This window comes from Equus przewalskii, chromosome 9, assembly GCF_037783145.1.
Source record: "Equus przewalskii isolate Varuska chromosome 9, EquPr2, whole genome shotgun sequence".
In the NCBI taxonomy this organism is placed as follows: domain Eukaryota; kingdom Metazoa; phylum Chordata; class Mammalia; order Perissodactyla; family Equidae; genus Equus; species Equus przewalskii.
The window spans coordinates 14,275,221-14,299,948 of record NC_091839.1 but is presented as its reverse complement, the minus strand read 5'-3'; the positions used below and the strand labels follow the sequence as shown (position 1 = coordinate 14,299,948).

Sequence of the window (24,728 nt, the reverse complement as noted above, 5' to 3'; positions counted from 1 at the left end):
TAACGAACCCACTTCTAACCCAACAAATACCAAAACATTTCTTTGAGAGCACAGAGGAGAAAGCCACCTGCTTTCTTCAAAGCGAGCCCTGTAATTCCCAGGGGAGGAAGCTGGCACTGCAGAGATTTCATTCAGGCAGACACCTTACCCAGTGAGGCCACGTTACTATAGTTCTCCAGCATCACGTCCATGTACAGGTCCCTCTGAGCGGGGTCCAGGCACTCCCACTCCTCCTGAGAGAAACCGATGGCCACGTCGCTGAAAGTCACCAGGGCCTAAAGCCAAAAACCCACGCATTACTTGTGAACTTAAATTAAGGAAATACTTCAAAGAGGAAAAGAAGAGGTTTGCGAAGGATAAAGTGCAAGAAGAGAGAAGTGTAACAGTCAGGTTGGCAGGAAGCCTGTGAGATGGGTAGGGAAAAGTAAGGAAATTAGTGTGACTAAAGCAGGGTGTCAACATGTTCTAGAAGAATCCTGTTACAGCAGAAGAAACTTCCCGGGTACTGCGGGATGACTCAGCCATCCAGATCTGTGTGGTAATATACAAAATAATCCCAATTTCTTCTCCATTAAATAAAAATAGTGTGCGTGTCTACAAACACACAACCTTCCTCATAAATTCTGTATAAATGTAAATTGCTCCACCCTTGTTTCCCTTTAAAGAATAAGGAAAAAAAACATGAAAACTTCTTTTTGCAAATGTACTATAAAATCTCTATTTGAGAAAAATAATTCCCATTAAATTAAGGATTATCGTTGTTAAACCTCAAGTCTATCATTCTGTTAGGTTACATCATAAGCAGTTTTTCTTAGGATGACTACAGAAAATGTTTTTATTAGCTACAATTCAGTTCATCATACAGATATATGAGATGAATAACTCTATTATATTTATACACGTAGGTTGGACAAAGCTTCTAAAGATTTCCTTAATTCTGGGAATCTATTATCATCCAGTACCTAAGAATCTGGATTATCATCTTACTTGTTACCGTCAACCTGCCCTTGCTCAACACCTTCCTTTTTCTGAGTTGGAGGATATTGATACAGGATACGATACATGACACAGATGTCACCCAAGACCTCTATGTCCTGGTCAATGACAAAACAGACTTTGACACAGATGATTATATGCAAAGCACATAAACTGAGGCTGAGACCAAGAAATCCCAAATTCTGCCTTCTCTCTCTGGAAAACTCAGGTCTGTAAAGACGTTCCAAGCTTTCCTGTGTGGTCCAATGAGCCCCTCATCACTAACTTATCACATCCCAGACAGGACATGGGAACAGAAATTCTGGGAAGGGAAATGGAGCAGCCCTGGCCGGATGAAGATGGACATGATAATGAAGGGCACGACCCAGGACAGCCTGCCATGGACATGTCACGGCAAAACAAGAACGCGCAAACAACTGAACTGCTCTCCTGGGTGACCATCTAGCTGCCTAAGGGCATGGTGTCCTGCCTGGCTTCTTTCCCAGCGGGCTGCCAATCTTTGCCTGAAAAAGGAAAACTGTTGTTTTCAAAATGTCTGCAGCCTTCCATTCCTTCCTCTTTCCTCCTTCTCTTATATAAACCCTGTTTGTGCCTCTGATACACGAAATCTGTCAATTAAACTATTGGTTTTCCTTGTACACAAGTAAAAGTGTGCTGTTAACTACATTTCCTTGAGTTATTCTTTGACAGAAGCGCCAGTATTTCCCTCAAAAGACTCCATTCCTTCACTGCCCTTGAGTGAGGACACAAGAAAGGGGAATAACGTGTCCTGTGAATATGGTGACACTGACTGGAGAAGGCGCACAGGGAGGACCCCGGGCTATCTGGCACCATCCTTCACTGGAAGAGGAGAAACAGAGAAGCAGGCTCAGGGATGGGGTTCTGTTAGTCAGAAAGCTTTAGGATAAGTAAAGAGAAGAGTCACATGACCTAAAAATCACATTATTTCAAGGAAAGAGAAATACCAACTTACGTCCGTCATGGTTCTAGAATCGCAGGAGCTCATTAATGTTCCATGGGGCTCCTCGACTGGTGACGCACAGAATCCAGAAAAGTCAGAGCTGGGGAAGGAAAACGAAGCTTTAGAGCAGGCATGCTTGACTGATTCCATCCTGACTTGAGCTAATATCAGCTTTCTCTCCTCCACTCCCGCTTCCAACCCACGTCCCACACACCATTTGTGGAATCTAAACTCTCATCCCAAACCCCAAGGGCCTCGAGCAGGAAGGTTTCCAGCACTGCCCGGTTCTGGGGAATGCTGATGTGGACCTGAGATGGGCCCACTCAGTCATGCTCAGACCACATCCTCCTCCCTCCGTTCCCACCACTCAGGGCTGAGAAGGGGCCACGTGGTCCACGCTAGAACATCCTTCACAGGCTCAGGAGCAAAGCAAGCTGGTCAGGACACAGGGGCAGACAGGATGTACAAGTGCCTGAGCCCAAAAAGCTGACTTCTTAAGGCATTCAAAACACCCATGCCGTGGAACACTACGGAACTACGCTAGGCTGGAGAAAATAACGAAGATATATTGTCAACAGAAAAAACAGGTTACAGGATGTATAGTATGATTATGTTTATAAATTATATGTATATATCAATATAGAAAGACTCACAATCAGACATCAAGAGATGAAAAAAAGTTTGGAAAGTTATCTATCTCTATACTACAATCTTACCTTTTTATTGTGATCATAATGTCCTCTTTGTTTAATTATTCTGCAAAACTATTGTAACCATGACCATGCATTATACTAACTATGTGATTTCTACGTATGCTCATGTCCTACCTAGAAAAAAATGGCTGAAATTCCTCAAGAAATGTCATGGATATATTGATGAGGTCTCGATCTTGCTTCTTCTCAGGGCTTCTGACAAAAGCGTTTATTCTGTATCTGAACCTGTCTTTTCAGACATGACACCTTCCAGATAACTGCTGAATCACCTGATCCTATCAGTCTCACTTTGCAACTGACATGAGCAGGATAAACTCTGTACGGAATGAAACTCACAGGATCAATTCCACTTGCCTCCGCAAAGTTGGTCATGACCCAACAGTATTGCCTATAATTAATTACCTTCCCATGAGTCCCTAAGAAAGGTCACCTGAATTAACCTTTTGGTCTTTGCTGCGGGCTGCCTTACACTTATTCCTATGTACATTTTGTCTTCCTTGTCTTAAAGGTAACAACTACGTCTTTTAGTCGTTATATTAACCCCCAAGCATTACTATCTCAGGGTCTTATATTGGAGGCAAATTTTTACCCAAAATTCCACGTATAGAAATGTATCCTTAAATAGCTAGAGAAGTACACAACATGTATACACAAGGATGTTCATCCCAAAATCATTTATGATAACCAAGAATTAGAAACTACGTAATAGTAGGCAAGAGGTTTAATAAATTATGGCTCACTATACCCTCACTAGCCATGATGCTATTGGACCATATTAAGGGACAAAGAAAGACAGGCATAATCAATTTCCTAATGAAGCAGGCAGGTTTGTAAAAGATACACAACGTGAGAAGTGTTTCTGAAATTAAGACAAAGGCTCTGGTGTCAGATTTTCAGGATGTACATCTGAGCTTGATAGTCACCAATTTCTCAACACTTGTATTTCCTTGTCAATAAAAGAGGGACAAGAACAGTGTCTACCACAGATGGCTGCACTGAAGAGTAAGTAAGAAAGTCCACACAATACACTGAATGGTGTATAATAATTGCTTAATCTAAGCTTTAACCATTATTATTTTTTTTTTTTTAAGATTTTATTTTTGCTTTTTCTCCCCAAAGCCCCCCGGTACATAGTTGTATATTCTTCATTGTGGGCTCTTCTAGTTGTGGCATGTGTGACGCTGCCTCAGCGTGGCTTGACGAGCAGTGCCATGTCCGCGCCCAGGATTCGAACCAATGAAACACTGGGCTGCCTGCAGCGGAGCGTGCAAACTTAACCACTCGGCCATGGGGCCAGCCCCTAGCCATTATTATTGAAGATGAAGATTACTGTCCCTTATCCCATGATAATAAAGTTAATGCCACTCTCTCCATTTTTCTCATAATGAAAGCGGTGCTTCTCAGGCCTGCTTTCTTATAATGCTAACTAAAATTGCACAGCCCAGCCTTGAGCCACTATTCTTCCTGAATAATAAAATGAGCAAAACGGGTTCTCAGAAAGAGAGAGAGGAAAAACGCCCCCCTCCCAGAAGCTACAGATGGAGAGACAGGAGTCAGCGTTCGAAAGCTGGCTCAGAAAACACAACCCAATTCAGTGTCAAGCTGAGAACATTAACTGGAGGCTCATTCTTGTTCTTCTGTGCAAATTAGTGGCTTATTTGAATATTTATAACTATAACCTTCTTATTCCACCCTCTGGTATTAATATCTGTCCTTGGAAATATTATTTGTAAAATAGCCTTTCATGAGACAACTGTATATCAGAGATCGTTGCTCTTCTCTGTGGAAGTAACCCTGAAAATAATCTAATTCTGAAAGTCTGTCTTTGCTGCCCTGGTAATCAATTTTTAAATGGCATTTCTATATTTCTCAAAGTTGTAAATACTTGAGGGTTTTCGAATAAGAAAGGAGGCACTGGCAGGTCCCTCTTCTTTCTTACATATTGAAGATTGAAATAAAATCCATCTCTGGCTTGAGTTTCTTTCTCAAACCAAGAGCCAAAGTCTTCAACTCAGTTATATCACCACTTACTGTCATCTTATTCCACAGAAATAAAATCAGACACAGAGGCTCACGGGAAAAAACTCTGAATAAAAATATCAAAATATTAGGCATGATTAACTCTAGAGGATGTAATTTTCGCTGCCTTCTCTATATGTTTCCTGGCTTGCTGAATTTTTTGCAACAAATCTGTATTAATTCCATAATCAAAAATACAAAGATACTTGCAAATATAAAAAAACGGAGTGATAGGGGCGGGGCATATTTCAGTTATTAAGAAAACTGAACCACCAGGTCTGACGCTGAAAATCAGTGGGTCTGAAACAAATGACACCTACCAGCTGTCGAACATGCTGGAGCTGTAACTCATCAACACAATGAGGCTTTCACTGTCGAGATTCTCCCGTGAGGGAACACGAATTCTGTGCGTCACCCCGGAAGTCTGAGAAGGAAGTAAATGCACGTAAACAGAACAACATGGCACACAAAGTGTGTGCTTCCCAAGTGTGGCCACGCCTCCCCACCTCTTCAACAAATGGTCAGTTAAAGCAACGTTTTAGACACAATCCTTGCAAAATGTCTTTCAAAACCCTGTCTTTTTGAATGGGATTCATAGATAACTCATAATAGTCTTGAGTACTTTTGTTCATAACTACAACTATTGCTTAATATTCTATCATTCCCGTTTTTCCTTCTCTCAATTCTTTTTAAACATGATTTTTATTAGGTGCATGTTATTCCATCATAGGATATACTGCAATTTACTTAACTTTTTCTGTAAAACCGGACACTAATTTTATTAAGGCTATTATGTCTTTATTCCAGACCAATGGAACTAGATCTTTTTGGGGTCACGTACACTTGATAATCTCATGAAATTATAGACATTTTGCCCATTAAAAAATGAATTTGTGGGGCTGGCCCAGTGGCGCAGCAGTTAAGTTCACACATTCCGCTTTGGTGGCCCAGGGTTCGCCAGTTCAGATCCTGGGTGTGGACCTACGCATTGCTCATCAAGCCACACTGTGGCAAGCATCCCACATATAAAGTAGAGGAAGATGGGCATGAATGTTAGCTCAGGGCCAGTCTTCCTCAGCAAAAAAGACGAGGACTGGCAGCAGAGGTTAGCTCAGGGCTAATCTTCCTCAAAAAAAAAAAAAGAATTTGCAAATACTTACAAAATTTCTGTCTCAAGTTCAAGACGTTTGTGGTCACCTGGAAGCTCAAAAATGGAATAAGACGTGAGGTTAAGATTTCCTGTACTAGGCCATTTGAGCATCTGATCAGTTTTTGGGGTTTTTTTGTTTGTTTGTTTGTTTTTTGAGAAAGATTAGCCCTGAGCTAACTGCTGCCAAACCTCCTCTTTTTTCACTGAGGAAGACTGGCCCTGAGCTAACATCCTTGCCCATCTTCCTCCACTTTATATGTGGGACGCCTGCCACAGCATGGCTTGCCAAGTGGTGCCATGTCTGCACCTGGGATCCAAACCAGCGAACCCCAGGCTGCCGAGGCGGAACGTGCGCACTTTACCACTGTGCCACCAGACCGGCCCCATGATCAGTTATTTGAACCTGCAAACACCCATCACAATCATCTTCCTATTTCAATCCATGAAAAGGTGATGGAGAATGATCCAGAATCACTCCATAACAGCATCTCGTAATATTTCCTAAGCCTGAATCATGGGGCAGGCACTGTCCTTAAGGAGCTTTACACATACGAACTCCTCTTCCATCATTACAACTCCATTAAGCAGGTATTATTTTGTCTCAATTTTGCAAATGCGGCACAGAGATGCTGAGTCATCTAAGCACACAGAGCTGGTCACAGCCAGAGCCAGGATTTGAAGCCAGAAGCTCCAGATCCAGAGCTTAACCACAACGCAGTCCTGCCTCTTACAACCCACACAAACTTGGACCTGAAACAACTCAAGGCTAGCAACGTCACAGATTTCTACCTAAAGATTATCTGGCAGTCTCTGCCCTTGTTGGTGCAAACTGCAAAAGCCCCATGCTCACAGCCCAGTCATATTTCAGCCCTTAAAAGCCTCAATGTTGTCATTTATTAACTGAAATAATCCCCTTCTACCTTGCCTTGCACCAAAAATCATGACCGTGGAGAAGACAAAAAATAGTTTGTACACGATCCCATGTAAGTAGTAATCTCAAGTAAGTGAGTCTAAAATAAAGCTCTAACGTTCATCTCCGGGAGTTGTATTGTCACGCCACCAAAATCCTTACAGAGAGAATGCACTGAAGGATCTGAACACTTTGCCATAAGAGCAGATGGCTGGTAATTGAGAAAGACGATAGGGGGCCGTGCGAAGAGCGATGCATCCCCCTAGTGGGTCATTCACCAAAAGGAAGACCCGGGAACGACCCTACTCGGCAAGATATTTCAGGCCAAGGAAAGCTAACATTCTCATGATCTAAAACCAAAAGTCACTCTATAAATCAAAAAGAAACACAAACTCACCTGAACTCTGATTTCTAAATATGCCACAATTCTTTCCTCCTCTTCAGGGTCCTTCTTAGAAACCCGGCAGCAGTGGGGGGAAAAAAGGAATCGTGAGACACCAGCATTTCTGGGAGCACAAAGAGACTAAACTAACAAAGAAAAAAACCCAAACAGAACACCCTCTGGGGCCACATCTGCTTTCATCCATACAGAGCCAAATGGAATTAGAAGGGAGGTTGGGGGCTGGCGTGTCCTAGTGGTTAATTCGCCAGCGCCGCAGACCTAGACTGCTCATCAAGCCATGCTGCAGCAGCGACCCACATGCCAAAGAGAGGACGACTGGCACAGATGTTAGCTCAGGGCTAATCTTCCCCAGCAAACCAAACCAAACAAAAAAAAAAAAACTGGGAAAAAAAAAAGAGGAAGATTGGCACAGATGTTAGCTCAGCGCGAATCTTCCTCAAGCATAAAAACAAAAGAGGAAGATTGGCGACAGATGTTAGCTCAGGGCGAATCTTCCTCTCTCAGCAAAAAAAAGAAAAAAAAAAGGGAGGGTTGGCTTCTATCTCTGAGTTGACGGAATTCTCGGTGACAGAGGTCTGGTTGCAGTGGCTCTGAGGCATGTAGTGGCCCCTAAGGAGCTCTGAGAGGCGCCCCTTGTAGAAATCCCACCTCTGGGTCCTCCCCATCACGTCTTCCCAGGAGCCTGTCACGAAGACCCTTCCAGAGAGAACATTCTCACTGCAACCCTCGAGCTGTGCCAGTGCCTTCTGGCTCGAAACCAGCTTGAAACGTCCCCTCTGTGGCTTAGGGTAGGACTCGTTCCTTGCGGTCACGGAACTCCGGCACGCCCTAAGAGAGTCTAGAGAGACCCAGGGCGCACACAGCCAGAGCTAAAGCACCAGGCCAGCCCCCATCCCCGCCTCCCCACCCCGACCGCACACGCGGTCACCGAGGCACACCCAGCCCGGGCACTCCGCCTGTCACACACCATCCTGCTCAGCCGCTCCCGCACCCCGGCTTGCGGCTCCGGACTCGCCACGCTCCGTCCGCCCCTCGCGGTGCCCCCCATCCCCCCCGGGGTCCCAATCCGGCTCCGGTGAAGTCCGCGGAGCCCTCCCACCCTCACCCGGCGCCGATCACTTCCTCGGACACGAGCGACTCACCGCGCAGGGTCCAAAAGCCTTGAGGACACCGGAAAGGGACCCAGAGATCGAGGCGAGCTCGGGCCCAGATGCTTCTGGGAAAGAAGAGCCGGAAAAGCCTCCGAGGCGGGGAGCCCGGCGGTTCGAAGCGCTCTCCGCAGGCGAACGCTCGTCGCCCTGAAAGGACCTGGGCCCGGAGACTTCTGGGAAATGTAGTCCACAGCCGGCGAATCTCCGGAAGCTGGGAACGTGGAGCTTCAGAAGGCTCCCAGCATGCAACGCGGCCCCGCCCGTCTGCGGCGCGTTTTGCGAAGCTCCACCCGAGCCGTGATCCCTGCGGCGGGGAGTAGGTTCCGGCTGGGGCCACCTTGGAGGCTCGGTTGTCTGTGGCGTGGCTGAGGGCGAATTCAAGGTTCACAGCGAAAGCTAGGGCACGCATTCTGAAGTCCAGAGTGGGTGGAGATGGGGATGAAGGGTGACCAGGGACTGGTCATCAGGGAGGAGGGAGCATCCCTGGTAAAGTCCACGGGAGTGACCCTGGGCAGGGCCACCAGCTTACCTGGGTGTGAGAGACGGACTGGAGCAGGGTCTGGCAGTGGAACAGATGGGTGTGTTTTGCACTGGGTGAGTTTGTGGGTCCCATTCGGTGTCTGGGACCCTGTGTGGAGTTGTGTATGTTCATGGGGTAGTTTCTGCCAGTGTGAGTCTTTGTTTCCTTAGGTGTAAGGCTGTTTGTGTTAGAGGTGACCTGCTGCTGTTGGAAAGCAACAATAAGTGGTGGTGAATGGATATTGTAACCATGGGGACTTGTGCCAAGGTCTTTATAGCACTGAGAGACGTGAGGAAGTCTGTGACATTGTTTCTGTTAATATCTGTAAGGTAAAGATGACAGTATTTGTGAGGTTTTTTTGATAGGCTTTTCTTTTACGTGCTTACTATGGTGATTATGAAAGTGAATCACTGTCCAACTGGCTTTGAAAAACAGGGTTGTGCTGTCTAGCCTGGTATGTGTTAGATTGTGTGACTACCGACCACTATATGTTCCTGGGAAATTGTGACTTTGTGTTGTGACAGTGAGTGACAATAATCCACAATTTCATTATCTATAAAATAGAGTCGTGTTATTACATCTTCTTGGAACATCAAATTTCAGATGCAGAAAAAGATTTGCAATTTATCTGTCAAATGATTTAGATGTTTTCTAATGAGTCAAAGATGTTTTACAGGAAAGAATGCAAAGCAGCATAACTTTTAAAAAGAACGAAGAAATAGAAGTAACATCCAGTCATGGAGTGGCTGAGGTAGGCTTCTCCTGTCATGTTGAGGAGGCTTGAGCAGATAGCTTTAAAAGCCCTAGATTAAGGAAATAACTTCCCACTTGTAGAGGCAGGTAGATTGGAACAGAGCACAGAATTAGGGAATCATATGTCCTAGTGCGTAGGTCAGGCAAGGCAAGGAACCCGTTTGAGACTACATGATCAGTACAGCAGAAAACTATTTGTTTTGCCAAAGCAGTCCTGAGAAAACAGAACATAGCTGGAGGGATCACACTCCCTGATTTCAAAGTATACTACAAAGGTATGGTAAGCAAAACATCATGGTATTGGCAGAAAAACAGATACACAGATCAATGGAACAGAACTGAAATCCCAGAAATAAACCCACACATCTGTGCACAGCTAATTTTTTGCAAAGGAGCCAAGAACATACAATGGAGAAAGGAAAGTCTCTCCAATAAATGATGTTGGGAAAACTGGACAGCCATATGCAAAAGAATGAAAGTAGACCATTATCTTACACCATGCACAAAAATTAACTCAAAATGGATTACAGACTTGAATGTAAGGCCTGAAACTATAAAACTCCTAGAATAAAACATAGGTGGTAAACTCTGTGACATCAGTTTTTGCAGTATCTTTTTGAATATGTCTCATCAGGCAAGGGAAACAAAAGCAAAAATTTAAAAATGGGACTACATCAAACTAAAATGCTTTTGTCCAGCAAAGGAAACCATCCACAAAATGAAAAGAAAACCTACCAATTGGGAGAAGATATTTGCAATTCATCTGATAAGGGGTTAATCTCCAAAATATATAAAGAATCATACAAGTCAACAGCAACAAAAATAAACCACCTGATTGAAAAATGGGCAGAAGATATGAACAGACATTTCCCCAAAGATATACAGATGGCCAACAGGCACATGAAAAGGTGTTCAACATCACTAATTATTAGGAAAAGGCAAATCAAAACCACAATGAGCTATCACCTCACATCTGTCAGAATGGCTGTTTTTAAAAAGACAAGAAGTAAGCATGGGAGAGGATGTGGAGAAAAAGGAACCCTTGTAGACTGCTGGTGGGAATGTAAATTGGTGCAACTGTTACAGAAAACAGTATGAAGATTCCTCAAAAAATTAAGAATAGAACTACTATGTAATCCAGCTATCCCACTTCTGGGTATTCATCCAAAGAATATGAAAACACTAGTTGGAAAAGATGGGTGCACCCGTGCATTCATTGCTGCATTATTTACAAGAGCCAAGACATGGAAACAACCTCTGCGCCCAATTACAGATAAGTGGATAAAGAAGATTTGAGAGAGAGATATATATATAACTCCTACTCGGCCATAAAAAAAAGATGAAATCTTGCCATTTGCAACAACATGGATGGACCTTGAGGGTATTATGTTAAGTGAAATCAGCCAGATGGAGCAGGACAAATACCATATGATTTCACTCATACATGGAGGTAAACAACAGCAACAAACAAACATAGACACAGAGGAGAGATTGGTGGTTACTCGAGGGGAAGAGTGTTGGAGGGAGGGGGAAAGGAGGAAAGGTGGCAGATGGAAACTAGAGTTTTGATGGTGAACACACTGTAGTGTATACAGAAGTCAAATTATAGTGATGGACACCTGAAATCTATATAATACTATAAACCAATGTTACCTCAATTTAAAAAAAAAAAAGACAATTGGAGAACTCCAAACACTAGACATTGGAAAGAATAATTAATTTTTCTGGTTATGATGATGGTTTTGTGGTTATGCTCTTTTAAAAGTCTATCTCTTTAGAGATAACATCCTAAGATATTTATGGAAATGGTACATTATTCGTAATTTGCTTTAAAATAACCCAGTGGGAAGTCAGTAGGGGTGTTTATGAAAAACAGCTGCAAATCAGTAATTGCTCAAGGTATATGAGTACATAATATTCGTTATGCTCTTCTCTCTACTTTTGTGTGTGTTTGAAAATTTCCATAATGAAAAGTTAGAATATGAAAAGAGAAAACCAGGCTTCTGTTTCCTAGGCAGGGCCTGATTTCTCTGTTGCAATTGGCAATTTTGAATGTAAACATTTGTAGTTTCTTCTGACATTTATGACAGACTTCTTTTCTGATCTGAAGTGGTAGATAAAAATAGGTGAACAGGGGCTGGCCCTGTGGCTGAGTGGTTAAGTTTGCGCTCTGCGGTTTGGTGGCCCAGGGTTTCGCCAGTTCAAATCCTGGGCATGGACATGGCGCTGCTCACGGGCCGTGCTGAGGCAGCATCCCACTTGCCACAACTAGAAGGACCCACAACTAAAAATATGCAACTATGTACTGGGGGGCTTTGGGGAGAAAATCGAAAAATAAAATAAAATACTTTAAAAAATAGATGAACAGTTAATGGATCCAGTATTGGGCAAGAAGAGAAAATTCCTTTTCTGTTACCATTTCAGAAGAAAGTCCTAAATGTTCCTGAAAAAAAAGGAAAAGAGTTTTTTTCTGGTTTATTATTGGTTTGTTTCTCCTCCAAACGTCTCTCTTTTGCTTCTCCCTAACTAGCCTCATCACAGCTAAAAATCATTAAAAACACTTTCTCTGTCATCAAACTCAGTACCATTGCTTTTACTAATATCATTGCAGTAACAAATCTGGAAATAAAACATGCCCATCAAAAGTAGGATGGATAGGGGCCAGCCCGGTGACATAGCAGTTAAGTTCACATGCTCTGCTTCAGTGCCCCGGGGTTTGCTGGTTAGGATCCTGGGCATGGACCTATGCGCTGCTTATCAAGCCATGCTGTGGCAGGCATCCCACATATAAAGTAGAGGAAGATAGGGACAGATGTTAGCTCAGGGCCAGTCTTCTTCAACAAAAAGAGGAGGATTGGTGGCAGATGTTAGCTTGGGGCTAATCTTCCTAAAAATAAATAAATAAACAAACAAACAAATAAAAAAAAAATAGGATGGATAATTAGGTGTGGAGTACCTACGGTGGAATAGTACACACCAGTGAAAATTACTGAATCTAACAAATATGATGAGCAAAGAGTCATCAAAATATACATACGGTACGATTCCATTCATAAAATTTTTTAAAAGAGGCAAAATAAATTGTACTTTGTGCATAAGTGATACATAATGAAAAACAAGGGTATGGTAAATAAAATTCAGGAATGGTAAATAACTTCAGGGAGGAGGATAAATGAAGAGATAAGTTTGCAAAGGGTCAAAGTTATTTTGTGTATTCTATTTCTTAAGCTGGATTGTATTTACACAATTGTATATGGTTACTTTTTATATATTCCTCATTAGTCATAAATATTTTATCTGTGATGAAATTGTAAACATTTTTGGTGTATGAATTGAAGGCAACTGTGTCGTATTGTATATATATGATTGTATGAACATGGAGAAAGATGTGGGATATGTTCACCAGATCTGTAACATTGTTCTACAGAAGGGGACTGTGGGGATTTGTGAAGGTATGTATATAGGAGAAACTGATAGGTAAGCAATGTAAAAAAAGTGCCTGTTAAAAGTGTAAAATACATGCATACATCTCTGTTATTTACATGTATATATGTTAGAAGATAGTTAATAAAATGCTAAGCATAATTATTACAAGGTAGTCAGCTTTTGGGTGTTCTCACTTTATAGTTTTATGTCCTGCTAGAATTTTTTTTACTTAAAGTCTATTTTGTCTAAGTATGCGCACTCCTGCTTTCTTTTAGCTGCCATTTGCATGGAATGTCTTTTTCCATACTTTCACTTTCAGCCTATGTGTGTAGTTAAATCTAAAGTGAGTTTCTTGTAGTCAGCATATAATTGGGTCTTGTTTTTTTTTAAAATTCATTCAGCCAATCTATGTCTTTTGATTGGAGAGTTTAATCCATTTATATCTAAAGTAATTATTGATAGGGAAAGACTTAATATTGTCATTTTGTTAATTGTTTTGTTTGTCTTCTAGCTTTTTTGTCCCTCTTTTTCTCTCTTGCTGTCTTCTTTGTGTTTCATTGATTTTCCTTTGTAATGACATGCTTTGACTCCTTTCAGATTTTCTCTTCTGTATCTTCTATATGTATTTTCTTTGTGGTCACCATGGGACTTACATAAAACATCTTATAGTTATAACAATCTATATTAAGCTAATAAAAACTTCAATTACATATGAATACTCAACACTTTTACATCTCACCCCAACATTTTGTTATTGTTGTCACAAATTGTCTTTTTATATTGTGCGTCCATTAACATAATTTAATACAGTTATTTTTTGTATTTCTATCTTTAACTTCTATACCAGAATTAAAAATTATTTATGTACCACTGTTATAGTATTATAGTGTTCTGTATTTGTCTATATATTTTTCTTTACCAGAGAGCCTTATACTTTCATGTTGCTATTTAACATCTTTTCATTTCAACTTAAAGGACTCCCTTTAGCATTTCTTGTAAGGCAGGTCTAATGGTTATGAACTCCTTCAGCTTTTATTTTTCTGGGAAAGTCTTTATTTCTCCTTCATTTTTGAAGGATAGTTTTGCCAGATATATTATTCTTAATTGGCAGGGTTTTTTCTTTCAGCATGTCAAACATATCTCACTCCCTGTTGGCCTGCAAGACATCTACTGAGAAATCTGCTGAGATTAAGGGTCTTAAGGGTGTCCCCTTGTACATGGTGAGTTGCTTTTCTCTTGCTGCTTTCTGAATTCTCTCTTTGTCTTTGTCTTTGACTTTTCACAACTTGATTATAAGGTGTCTCAGTGTGGATTTCTCTGATTGGCCCTATTTGGAGTCTATAGGGCTTCTTGAATATGATGTCCATTTGCTTCCCCTGATTTGGGAAGTTTTTGGCAATTATTTCTTCAAATACTCTTTGTGTCCCTTTCTCTTTTCTCTTTCTGGGGCTCTCATAATACATATATTGGTCCATTTTATGGTATCCCATAACTCCCTCAGGCTTTCTTCACTCTTTTTCATTCTATTTTCTTTTTGTTTCTCTGACTGGATAATTTCAAGTGACCTATCTTTGAATTCATTGATTCTTTCTTCTGTTTGATCAAGTTATCTGTTGAACCCCTCTAGTGAATTTTCCAGTTCAGTTATTGTATTCTTTAGCTCCAAAATTTGTGTTGAGTTCTTTTTTAATGTTTTCTCTTTGTTGATATTATCATTTTGTTCAAGCATTATTTTCTTGCACTTGTAGAGCATCTTTATGTTGGCTATTTTGAATTATTTTTCAGGTAATCCATATACTTCCATTTCTTTAGAATTGATTTCTGGAGATTTATTTTGTTCCTATGTTTGGGCCATGCTTGTTTCTTCATGTGTATCATAAATTTGTGTTAAAATCCGTGCATTTGAAAAAACCACCACTTCTCCTAGCCTTTTGGACTGGTTTCATAGAGAAGAAGACCCTCACCAATAAGCTGGGCTAGAGATCCTGGGGTCCTCTGAAACATATTTTTTGGAGGGGTGTGACTTCTCTGGGCCTGTGTGTGCAATTTCTCAAAGAGGGTTGCCAGTTTCTTTTACCAGGGACTGTAATCTCTTGCTCCTCTGGTCTCTGTGGTACTACAACTTCTCCATTTCTACAGCAGCAAGCCGCCCTGCTCTCCCTTGTTCTCAGCAGCCATGAGGCATCCAAGGTCTGCCAACTCCCCATCAGTGTCCTGAGTCAGGCAAGACGGATCCCAGCCCCTCATGAATCCTTCTGAAAAGCCAGAATGCTGGATGCATGCACCACTCCTCTCCCTCCCAAGGGAGAAGCCTCAGGTTTTGCTGCTTCTCCCCCCATTAAACTGTACTGGCTGCAGCAAGCTGCCCCCACTCTCCTTTGTTCTCAGTGGCCCCAAGGTATTCAACCTATGCTGGTTCTGTCAGTGCTTCAAATGAAGCTAGACAGAAGCCAGTCTCTCAGGCAGCACTCCAAAGAGCTGGAATACAGGACACACTCTTCTCCCACCCAAGGGAGAAACCTCAAGTTGTGCACCTTCTCCTGAGTACGCAGAGCCGTGCCAGCAACAGCAAGCTGCTCCCTGCTCTTCTTTTTCCCTGCTTTTCTTTTTTCTCATGATCCACCTGTATCCAAATTATGCCAGTTCCATCAGCACTCTGAGTGAGGTGAGACAGAAACCAGTACCTTGGGCACCCCTCCAAAAAGCCAGAATTTTGGATGCATGCTCCACTCTTCTCTTTCCCCTCAGGGGAGAAGTTGTGAGCCAAGGCGTTTTCTCCTGGCACTGAGCTGGGGGAGGGGCAGACATGGGTGAATGAAATTGCTCCTACCCATTTAAATGCAGCTGTTCTCAGTTTTGTCCTTGCCTGGACTACTGCAACTTCTTGGCTGGATTCTGGAATTCTCATAAAGGTATTTAGGTTCACATATCATTGTTGAACTGTGGGGAAGCAAGGGCTGGGACCTCCTATTCTGCCATCTTGCCAATGTCACTCTGAGTCTGCTTGAATTCTTTTTTTTTTTTTTTTAAAGATTTTATTTTTTCCTTTTTCTCCCCAAAGCCCCCCGGTACATAGCTGTGTATTCTTCGTTGTGGGTCCTTCTAGTTGTGGCATGTGGGACGCTGCCTCAGCGTGGTCTGATGAGCAATGCCATGTCCGCGCCCAGGATTTGAACCGACGAAACACTGGGCCGCCTGCAGCGGAGCGCGTGAACCTAACCACTCGGCCATGGGGCCAGCCCCCTGCTTGAATTCTTAATAAGCTCCCATATATAAGGTCACAATAGAAGCAATAAATGCTTTTTCATTGAGGAAAAAGTAATTAGAAATAAATTCATACTTATTATGCCTCTGATATTTTTGTTTTTTGAGGAAAAGTGTAGCCAAGTAAAAACAACTAGAATTATTAAGAATTCAGCAGCAGCCAGATATTAAATAACAAAAGTGAGGGTTTCTGATACCATCAGCAACCTATTTGGAAAAAAAGAGTTAATTCAGTACCTCACGGTTGCAATATAAAATACCTAAAGAAAAACAAAATATATTGTTTTTAAAAGAAACTTTAAAAAAGAGTTGGATTAGTGGAAAGAGTTGCTCTGAACCTGTATGTAAACATTCAGATTTGGAGCCATCCAGTTCTTTCCAAAACTACATAAATTAGTTCCAGTTCAAAACAATACTCCAAAGTATATTTTTCCCATATATTTGATAAAGTGTTATATTTCAAATGGAAAAAAATACAAAGGAAAAGCACAACAATTTTGAGAACTACGTGTTAGGAGGGAAATTTTTTATTGCCTTTTAAAAAAATATTTTGTTATGGGAAAGTATAATGAACCCTCATGTACCTACCACCAGCACCAACAATTACCAATTTATAAGCAATTCGGTTTTCTCTCTACATCTACCCACTTCTCCCAATCTCTTATTGTTTTGAAACAAATACAACACATTTCATTTATAAATATTTCAGTTTTTCTTAAAGTTAAGGATTATTTTTAAAAAATATAACCTCATTGCTATTTTCTCATACATATGTAATTAGGAGCAAATCCTTAATGTCAAATATGCAGTCCTTCCATTCTTCCTTCTAGCCCAAAATCCGTTAGGTGGAGCTGGTGGGAAAGGGTGGAAGGGGACATGGCTGATGACCCATCCCAGCCTGGGATCAGTGCCCAAGCATGATAATGACATCTGAGCAGGAGGCGGGGGAAGGAAGCCCAGGTTGGTGACTGAGTGGAAGAAGCAGATGTTGCTATGGGAGGAAGCAGTGGCATGAGTTGAAAGATTTGCTACTTAGAGGGGAACTCATCAAATAAGTAAACATATTAGAGACAGTAGGAGCCAGGTGTCTCGCTGAAAGAGAAGGAAGTTACAAACATGAAAGAGAATAAACTCTATTATACATTGGAATTGGAGTCTTGGCATGAACGCATGGTTTCCAGTATATAAATATATGTGTGTGCATATGTATATACATATATTTCTTACATCTTGAACTAGCGACACCTCTCCCACTCATAGCAGTGAGCAAAACTACTGCCCAGATCTTAGTTTCTCAATATCATTCTTTGCTAATAGAGAAGTGGCTGTTTCCAGGATTGGACCTTGGAAGGCACAAGATGAGCCTGGAACATCTTGTGTCAGTAAATAAGGAGGTGCTCAAAGAGCACCGGGGACGTTCCAAGAGAAGCCTGCTTGAAGGAGATCTCACTGACCACCTCTGGGGTCATTTGTAACAATGATAATGGATTATAGTACATTGAATAAAATAAGAATCCATGAGCCTACGTTAATAGAAATAAATAAATGGTGACACTTTTTTTTACAGCAGAATTCCGAATGAATAAGTGTATAAAGAATGAGGAACTACAAAAAATCACAATCTAGCAATCACTGTGGTGATAATCGTTTCAAGCAAGAATCATCAATGGTACCAAAATGGTGGGTCTGGGTTTAATGAGGAGTAGGATATTTGCGTAGTCTCAAATTATCTCTTCACAAAATGCTTATTAATGACAAAAGAAAAACAGTGAAGTGAAGAAACCTGGCAAGCACCACCTGAATCAAGTGATGCAAATTAACATCACATGGGACAAATTGAAATTGTGTACTACCCAAAAGGATGCAGTGAAAAGAACAGCATCCTGCCAAAAAATAAAATGCATAACCTGAATATTATGATGAGGAAACATCTGACAAACTCAAATGGAAAGACACTCTACAAAATAACTCTTCTGTAATCTTCAAAAATGAAAGTCAAGGAAAGACTGATTCTTGCAAATCGGAGAAGAATAAAGAGACTTGACAGCTAAAAGCAGCACTTGCTTCTGGATAGGATCTTTTTGCCATGAAGGGCATTATTGGAAGAGTTTGTGAAACTCAAATGGGGTCTGTGTATTAGATGGTAGTAATGAACTGATATTTATTTTCTGGTTGTCGCACTGCAAATATGCAAGAAAATGTCCTTGCTTATAAGAAATACACACTAGTTTATTTGGGAGTGATGGGGGCATTATGTTGACAACTTACTCTAAAATTGTTCAGGGAAAAGGGTTTTGTGCTATTCTTACATTTCTGCACATATGAAATTATTTTTAAATGAAAATTAAATTCAGTGAGGTTTCAAATTTCTAATGTGTTAGAGTCATTATTTTATAGTTTGCTTAAATCAGAATTCAAGTAAGGTCTACACGTTGTAATTGGTAGATTTGACAGTTAAGTCTATTTCAATGTTTGGTTCCACCTCCATCTCTTCATTTCTAAACAACTAATTGAAGAAGAAATTACATTGTTTTCCTAGTAGTATTTTTCACAATCTGGATTTTGCTGATAGCATCCTGTGATTTCATTAATAGATTCCTATGGTTTTTTTTATTTCCTGGACATTCTCAGTTGAGTGTAAAGACCTTATCTAGATTGAAGTTCCATATTTTTGGCAAGACCACTTCCTAGATGGTGTCATGTTCTTCCAACAGGAGACACACAAAGACTTGTTGTCTCTCTTTTTTTAAAATTCCTGCTTGTCTATCAATTCCTACATTTATTGATTCATTAGAAATTAAAGAGTCGTGATAATCAATTTCCTTCATTTCTCCCACATTTATTAGTTTTAACGTTTCCATAAAGAGAAATATTCTCTCAACTATTTGGTTAGCCAATGGTATGGTTAATATAGGAAAATCAGAATAAATTCTTGATTCTTTCTTTTTATTTGCCAGTTATCAACCTAATGAGTTGGTTTATTAGCATCCTTCGATGGCATTGAATTAGATTTCTTTAGTATCATTTTAAACTCAGGTATTTAACTGATATGTTTTAATCCATTGCAGTTATTATCTTTATTGGTACTCAAAATGCTGTTCCTTTAGAGTGAGAGCCTCTTTAACGTGGTTCCTGAGTCGTGTTTTGTTTTGCGTGGACCACGTAGTGTGTTATATACCTCCTTTGCAATCTGGCTTTGCGAGATATTCCAGGGCTATCTTATAAATCTCCTGCCCCAGATCTGGGTTCATACATTTCTTCAAGGTTCGTTTTAGTGAAAAGTAGTATTTAAAGCCCACTGTCTGAGTGATAGGGGTACTTATCGCTATTGGGTTGGTATTTTCAGTGAACAGTGAAATACTTTGAATTAATGTTTTTTATTGATCTTGTATCTTGCCACATTGCTGAATTTGTTTACTATATCTAATAGTTTTTTTGTCAGATTCTTTAGGATTTTCTGTATACAAGGTTATGTCATCCGCAAATAGAGATCGTCTATTTCTTCTTTTGCCATTTGCATGCCTTTTGTTTCTTTTTATTGTCTAATCCCCTGGCTAGAACCTCCAGGAAAGTATTGAATAGAAGTGGTGAGTGGACAACCTTGTCTTGTTCTTGATCTTAAGGGGAAAAGTTTCAGTGTTTCATCATTAAGTATGATATTAGCTGTGGGTTTTTCACGGGTGCCCTTTATCAGGTTAAGTTCCTTTCTGTTCCTAGTTTGTTGAATGTTTTTTATTATAAAATAATGTTGAGGGGCTGGCCCTGTGGCTGAGTGGTTAAGTTCACGCACTCTGCTTCAACAGCCCAGGGTTCACAGGTTCGGATCCTGGGCGCAGACGTGGCACTGCTCATCAAGGCATGCTGAGGCGGCGTCCCACATAGAAGAAATAGAAGGACCTACAACTAGGATATACAACTATGCACTGGGACTTTGGGGAGAAAAAAAAAGAGGAAGATTGGCAACAGATGTTAGCTCAGGGCCAATATTCCTCACCAAAAAATAAACAAACTAATTAATTAAATAAAATAAAATGCCACAAAACTCACTGTTCTAAGATTCTACTTTTTCTTGAATAAACATTCCCCAGATTGCCAAAAGCCTTTAGTTAATTTCTGGAGTTCTGAAAAAATTTATTCTGTCCATATTTGCCAGTATTCTCATTATTTTTATGAAAGAAAGTATTTTTGGGGGTCCTTACTCCACTATTTCCACTGATGTCCCTTTAAACGCATCTTCAGAGTTCAGGAATTTGAAAAGTATGAAACTGCTTATTTTGATACCACTCCAACTGGTGTACTACAATACAATTTAACTCTGATGTCAACCATCGGAGTTAGCATCAGACTCCATAGGTTTAACAGCATGGTCCCAAAATAGACTGCCCCCACTTCAAACACCAGACACAGCTTCAGGGGTCCCCAGGTCACCTGCATTTCTGATGAACTAGCTACAAATCTAGGGAGTTCCCACGACACCCCTGAGGTTTGACAGCTCACTGGAATGACTCACAGAACTTGGGAAAGCACTATACTTATGAACACAGCTTTATTATAAAGGATACAAGTTGGGAACAGTAAAATGGAGAGACAAATAGGGCAACATGCAGAAGAGTCCCTCCCCCCTTGGAATCAGGGCATTACCCCTCTCAGTACCTCAGTGTATTCATCAACCAGGAAGCTCCACTAAGCTTCAGTGTCCAGAGTTTTTACTGAGGTTTCATTATGTAGGCATGATGTTTTAATCATTGACCATGTGATTGAATTCAATATCTACCCCTCCTCCCTCCTTGGAGAAGGTCGGGAGATAGAACCTATAACAGTGGCTCAAATCCCCAATCCTCTAATGACATTGGTCAAGCTATTGAGGGGCCTACCATGAGTCACCTCATCTAATTTAATTTAATTTAATATATCTACCAAAGGGTCAAAATAAATAGTTCAGTGAAAGACCCAAATACAAAGGAAGACTAATATCTGGGAAATATATTATTTAATATAACAGGAGAAAGATAGTTTATTCAATAAATAGTGTTAGGTAAACTGATTAACAGTATGTGTGTGGAGGGGTAATTATGTGCCCATTTTATTCTTTACATATAGATACATTTTGAATGGATGGAATAGCTAAATGACTCAGTGAAAGTCATGTAAATATATACTTAAATCTTGATATAGACATGGATTTTCTAAGCATAAGACCAAAACCAAAAATGCTAAAGAAATATGGAAATATTGAACTTGATAATTATTTGTAAATATCCAAAAAAGTGCCTGAATGGCAATAATTATATTTTTAAAAATCTAATTGAGGCAAAAAATTTAAACTACGATAGAGAAACTGTTGATAATCTTAACACAATGTGGCTGCTTCACTCAGTGTGTTAATAGTCCATAACCAAAGAGGAAAAGAAGTCAGTCATTTTGTGTTTTAGGATTTCATCCTGACTTCCATAACGTGCAACCTATGAAATTTTTGACCGCTCATTACTTCCTTAAATAATTTTTTGGATTCCATGCTCCTCAATAATCCCAGCATTCCCCCTACTTCCCGAATGCTCTCTTCCCTCTTCCTCCTCAACGAAGACATTCCTCCCATAGCTCTCTACACTTTTCCATAGCTATCTCCACTTTCTTCATTGGCATGATTGATTACTCCCATGTATATTAGGCTTATATTTTGGTATATTAATCACTGTAGGTTTTCCCTCCTGTTTTTTTTCTGTTGTTTAGCAATCCTGCCCCATTCCAACCTTCGTCCCAGAGGCATCTCTCACCCTAGGGTCAAGAAAGGAGTAAGAAGAAAACAAAACCCGCTGTTTTGAAGTTTCAAAATCAAATTTTAGATGCAAGCTGGCAAACATTTTTAAGGGATTTTGTGCTCCTCCAGACTAGCTCAGATGGCTTGGTTTTGCTGCAGAAGACAGGATGTCATAATGTGAAACTTCCTCCTCTACAAAGTGACAGGAACACACTGAGAGGATTGATACGACTGAATGTCGACTCAGCTGATGGGAATTAAACTCCACCCCGAAAACAGAAAGAGACACCAAAGTGACCCATGACACCCTGAGGGGGATGAGTTTACCCTCAAAGTGACAGGGAATAAATTTACGCTACATGGAAGAACGATGACAAGGAGAAATTATAATGAGTTGTAATAACATAAACATGCATGCATTTTACTCATGAGATTGTGCACTAATTCCTTTGAACACATAATGTGAAACGGCTCCATAAATATTAGGATTCACACACAGGTTTTCCCTTTTGTACCAGCCGTCATTTTGAGGGGGACCATTTGTTTTATCTTGCTCCCTTACTGGTGTAAAAGGTATGGACGAAAACTAGAGAAGATGGTGCAAGAAAGAGAGAGTGTCTATAAAGGAGGGATGAGAGGAATCAGGCTGGTTATTTTTTGGTTGCCTATAAGAAGTGTATTTTTGTTAACCTGCCCTGACAAACCTAACAAATTCAGTGAGATCTGCTCAAATAATATTTTAATGATCCCACTTCTTCTCTAGCCAAATGTCCTATTATCTGTGACGGCTTTCATCTGTCTCATTTCCTCACATTCTCCAGGAGATAGGCTGTTGCCATTTCTCCTCCATAGTCAAGGGTTCCCCCTTTCTCCAATAATATGAGAAACACAGCAGGGCAGTGCAGTAGCTATCCCGGATTTCAAACCCTATCTGTGATCTGATTAGCAGTTTCTCTCAGGGACCTGGACAGTATCAAACTAAGTTCCTCATATTCATATATGGAATATTTGTGAGGAGTTGGATGAAGTTAAATGAACAGAAGAACATAATCTTCATGTGACCTAAAGTAAATTTATATTCTCGATTTAATCGGACTCTAGCAATAGAAGCGTAGACTGGGGTGGTGTAATGGGATCAAAATTTGAGGCTGGAATTCCAACCACACCAAGAATGTTAAGAACATGGACTCCAAGACCAACTGGCCTCCCAACCAAGGTCAACTTCCACATGCATAATCATTTAACACATTCAAGTCATTTAATCTCCTTATGTGTCAGTTTTTGAATCTCTAATATGGACAAATAATAATATACTATATACTGTTATGAGGATTACATTAATTAATACACGTGGCATGGTTAGTATACTGACAGACACATAGTGAATTCTATATTTTCTCAAAAACCCCCAGTTCTGGCTGGCCAGGCCATGAACAGCATCCAAGATGCATGGACACAAGCCTGGGGCATAGCCCTTCAGAAATCTCCCATTAGGTCTAACAATTTGTCCAGTGCTTTTATTGGATGTTCATCATAGACTATCATATTATCTGAAAATAATAGTTTTAGCATTTCCCTTTCATTTCTTATATAATTGGAGAAGATCTCCAGTACTATTTTAAATAGAAGTATTAATGATGGACATTCTTTCTCTGTTCCTGACATTAAATGAAATGCATATATATTTCTCCAGTATACGTTTGCTAGAGATTTTTAATGTATAACCTTTACCATCTTAAGGGCATTTCCTCCTATTTCTGACTTGGTAATATTTTTCACCATAGACACTGAATTCTACCAAGTGTTAGAATCTATAAATATCTGAATTTTTACTTTCAGAATTGATATGGCGAATTATATTAACAGACTTTGTACTGTTCGTACTTTGATACCTAGATTAGTATTTTCTTGATTATTTTGATGGGTACGGTAAATTGACCTTCAGCATCAATCACCCTCTTTTTAGTGTGCCTTCCTGAACTGAAGAAGCTGTAATTCTAAGAAGTCTAAATTCACCAGTTCCTTTTCTGCTATGTTGTGGGAGTGAAACAAGTTTTTAAAATTCTCTTAACATTTTTAAAAGAATTTAAATAAAATCTAAGTTTTCTTAAAATTTTGCTGATATATGGGAGCTAGAAGTGAGACAGGTGCCATTTCTCTGCTGATTGCTTTGTCAAGCAAGTTTGTGGGGATAATGATCTTATTCGCAGAAGGTTCTATTCCCTGTTACTGGCTATTCAAAATGTTAAAAGTCGAATGAGGTGGCAGTGGTAAAGGGTTCTGATGCCTAGATTTAGTTATAATATTGGGCCTTGGACATGAGAGTTCCAGAGGTACTCTCATGACATGCCATCCTCCTGTCTGTGACAGAAATCCCTTGCAGAAATAATACCTCCAGTTTGGCCAAGTTTTGCTTGAAGACACTCCAGAAAGTTCAGTCTAGATCTCTTCCTTCTAGTATATTCAAAGATTTTGTAAGCCTCTGTTTATTTTCTTTATGCTTCAAATGGGTAGAGGGGATACAGATTCCTGAATTCAAACTTTGAATTTGCTTCCAGAAAGAGTTGTATATGACAGATGATCAAGAATGGGGATCTAGGATTGGAAATCAAACCTGATTGGGTTTGATGGAAGTGAGGATTATGTTGTCATTACAGAATAGAAACTCAGTTTCCATAGCCCAGTTGTATAACAGTTAACAGAA

General features: G+C 40.3%; 1 protein-coding gene across 11 annotated transcripts in view; it reads right to left on the bottom strand.

Annotated features, from left to right (window-relative positions):
- ZNF283 (zinc finger protein 283) overlaps window positions 1-8,492 on the bottom strand; it is a 28,139-nt gene extending 19,647 nt beyond the window's left edge. The window contains exons 1-7 of one of the 11 annotated variants that reach the window (XM_070632837.1): window positions 8,295-8,427; window positions 7,801-7,990; window positions 7,147-7,197; window positions 5,850-5,886; window positions 5,010-5,113; window positions 1,970-2,057; window positions 149-275 (exon numbers count right to left, since the gene is read on the bottom strand). In XM_070632837.1, coding sequence (XP_070488938.1) covers window positions 149-275; window positions 1,970-2,057; window positions 5,010-5,041 — 247 coding nt within the window. In that variant the 5' untranslated portion in view covers window positions 5,042-5,113; window positions 5,850-5,886; window positions 7,147-7,197; window positions 7,801-7,990; window positions 8,295-8,427. Of the gene's footprint in view, window positions 1-148; window positions 276-1,969; window positions 2,058-5,009; window positions 5,114-5,849; window positions 5,887-7,146; window positions 7,272-7,800; window positions 7,991-8,119 lie in introns of those variants that run through there. The other 10 variants (XM_008520083.2, XM_008520082.2, XM_070632838.1 and 7 more) reach the window with 10 other exon arrangements.
- Window positions 8,493-24,728: the final 16,236 nt, after the last annotated feature.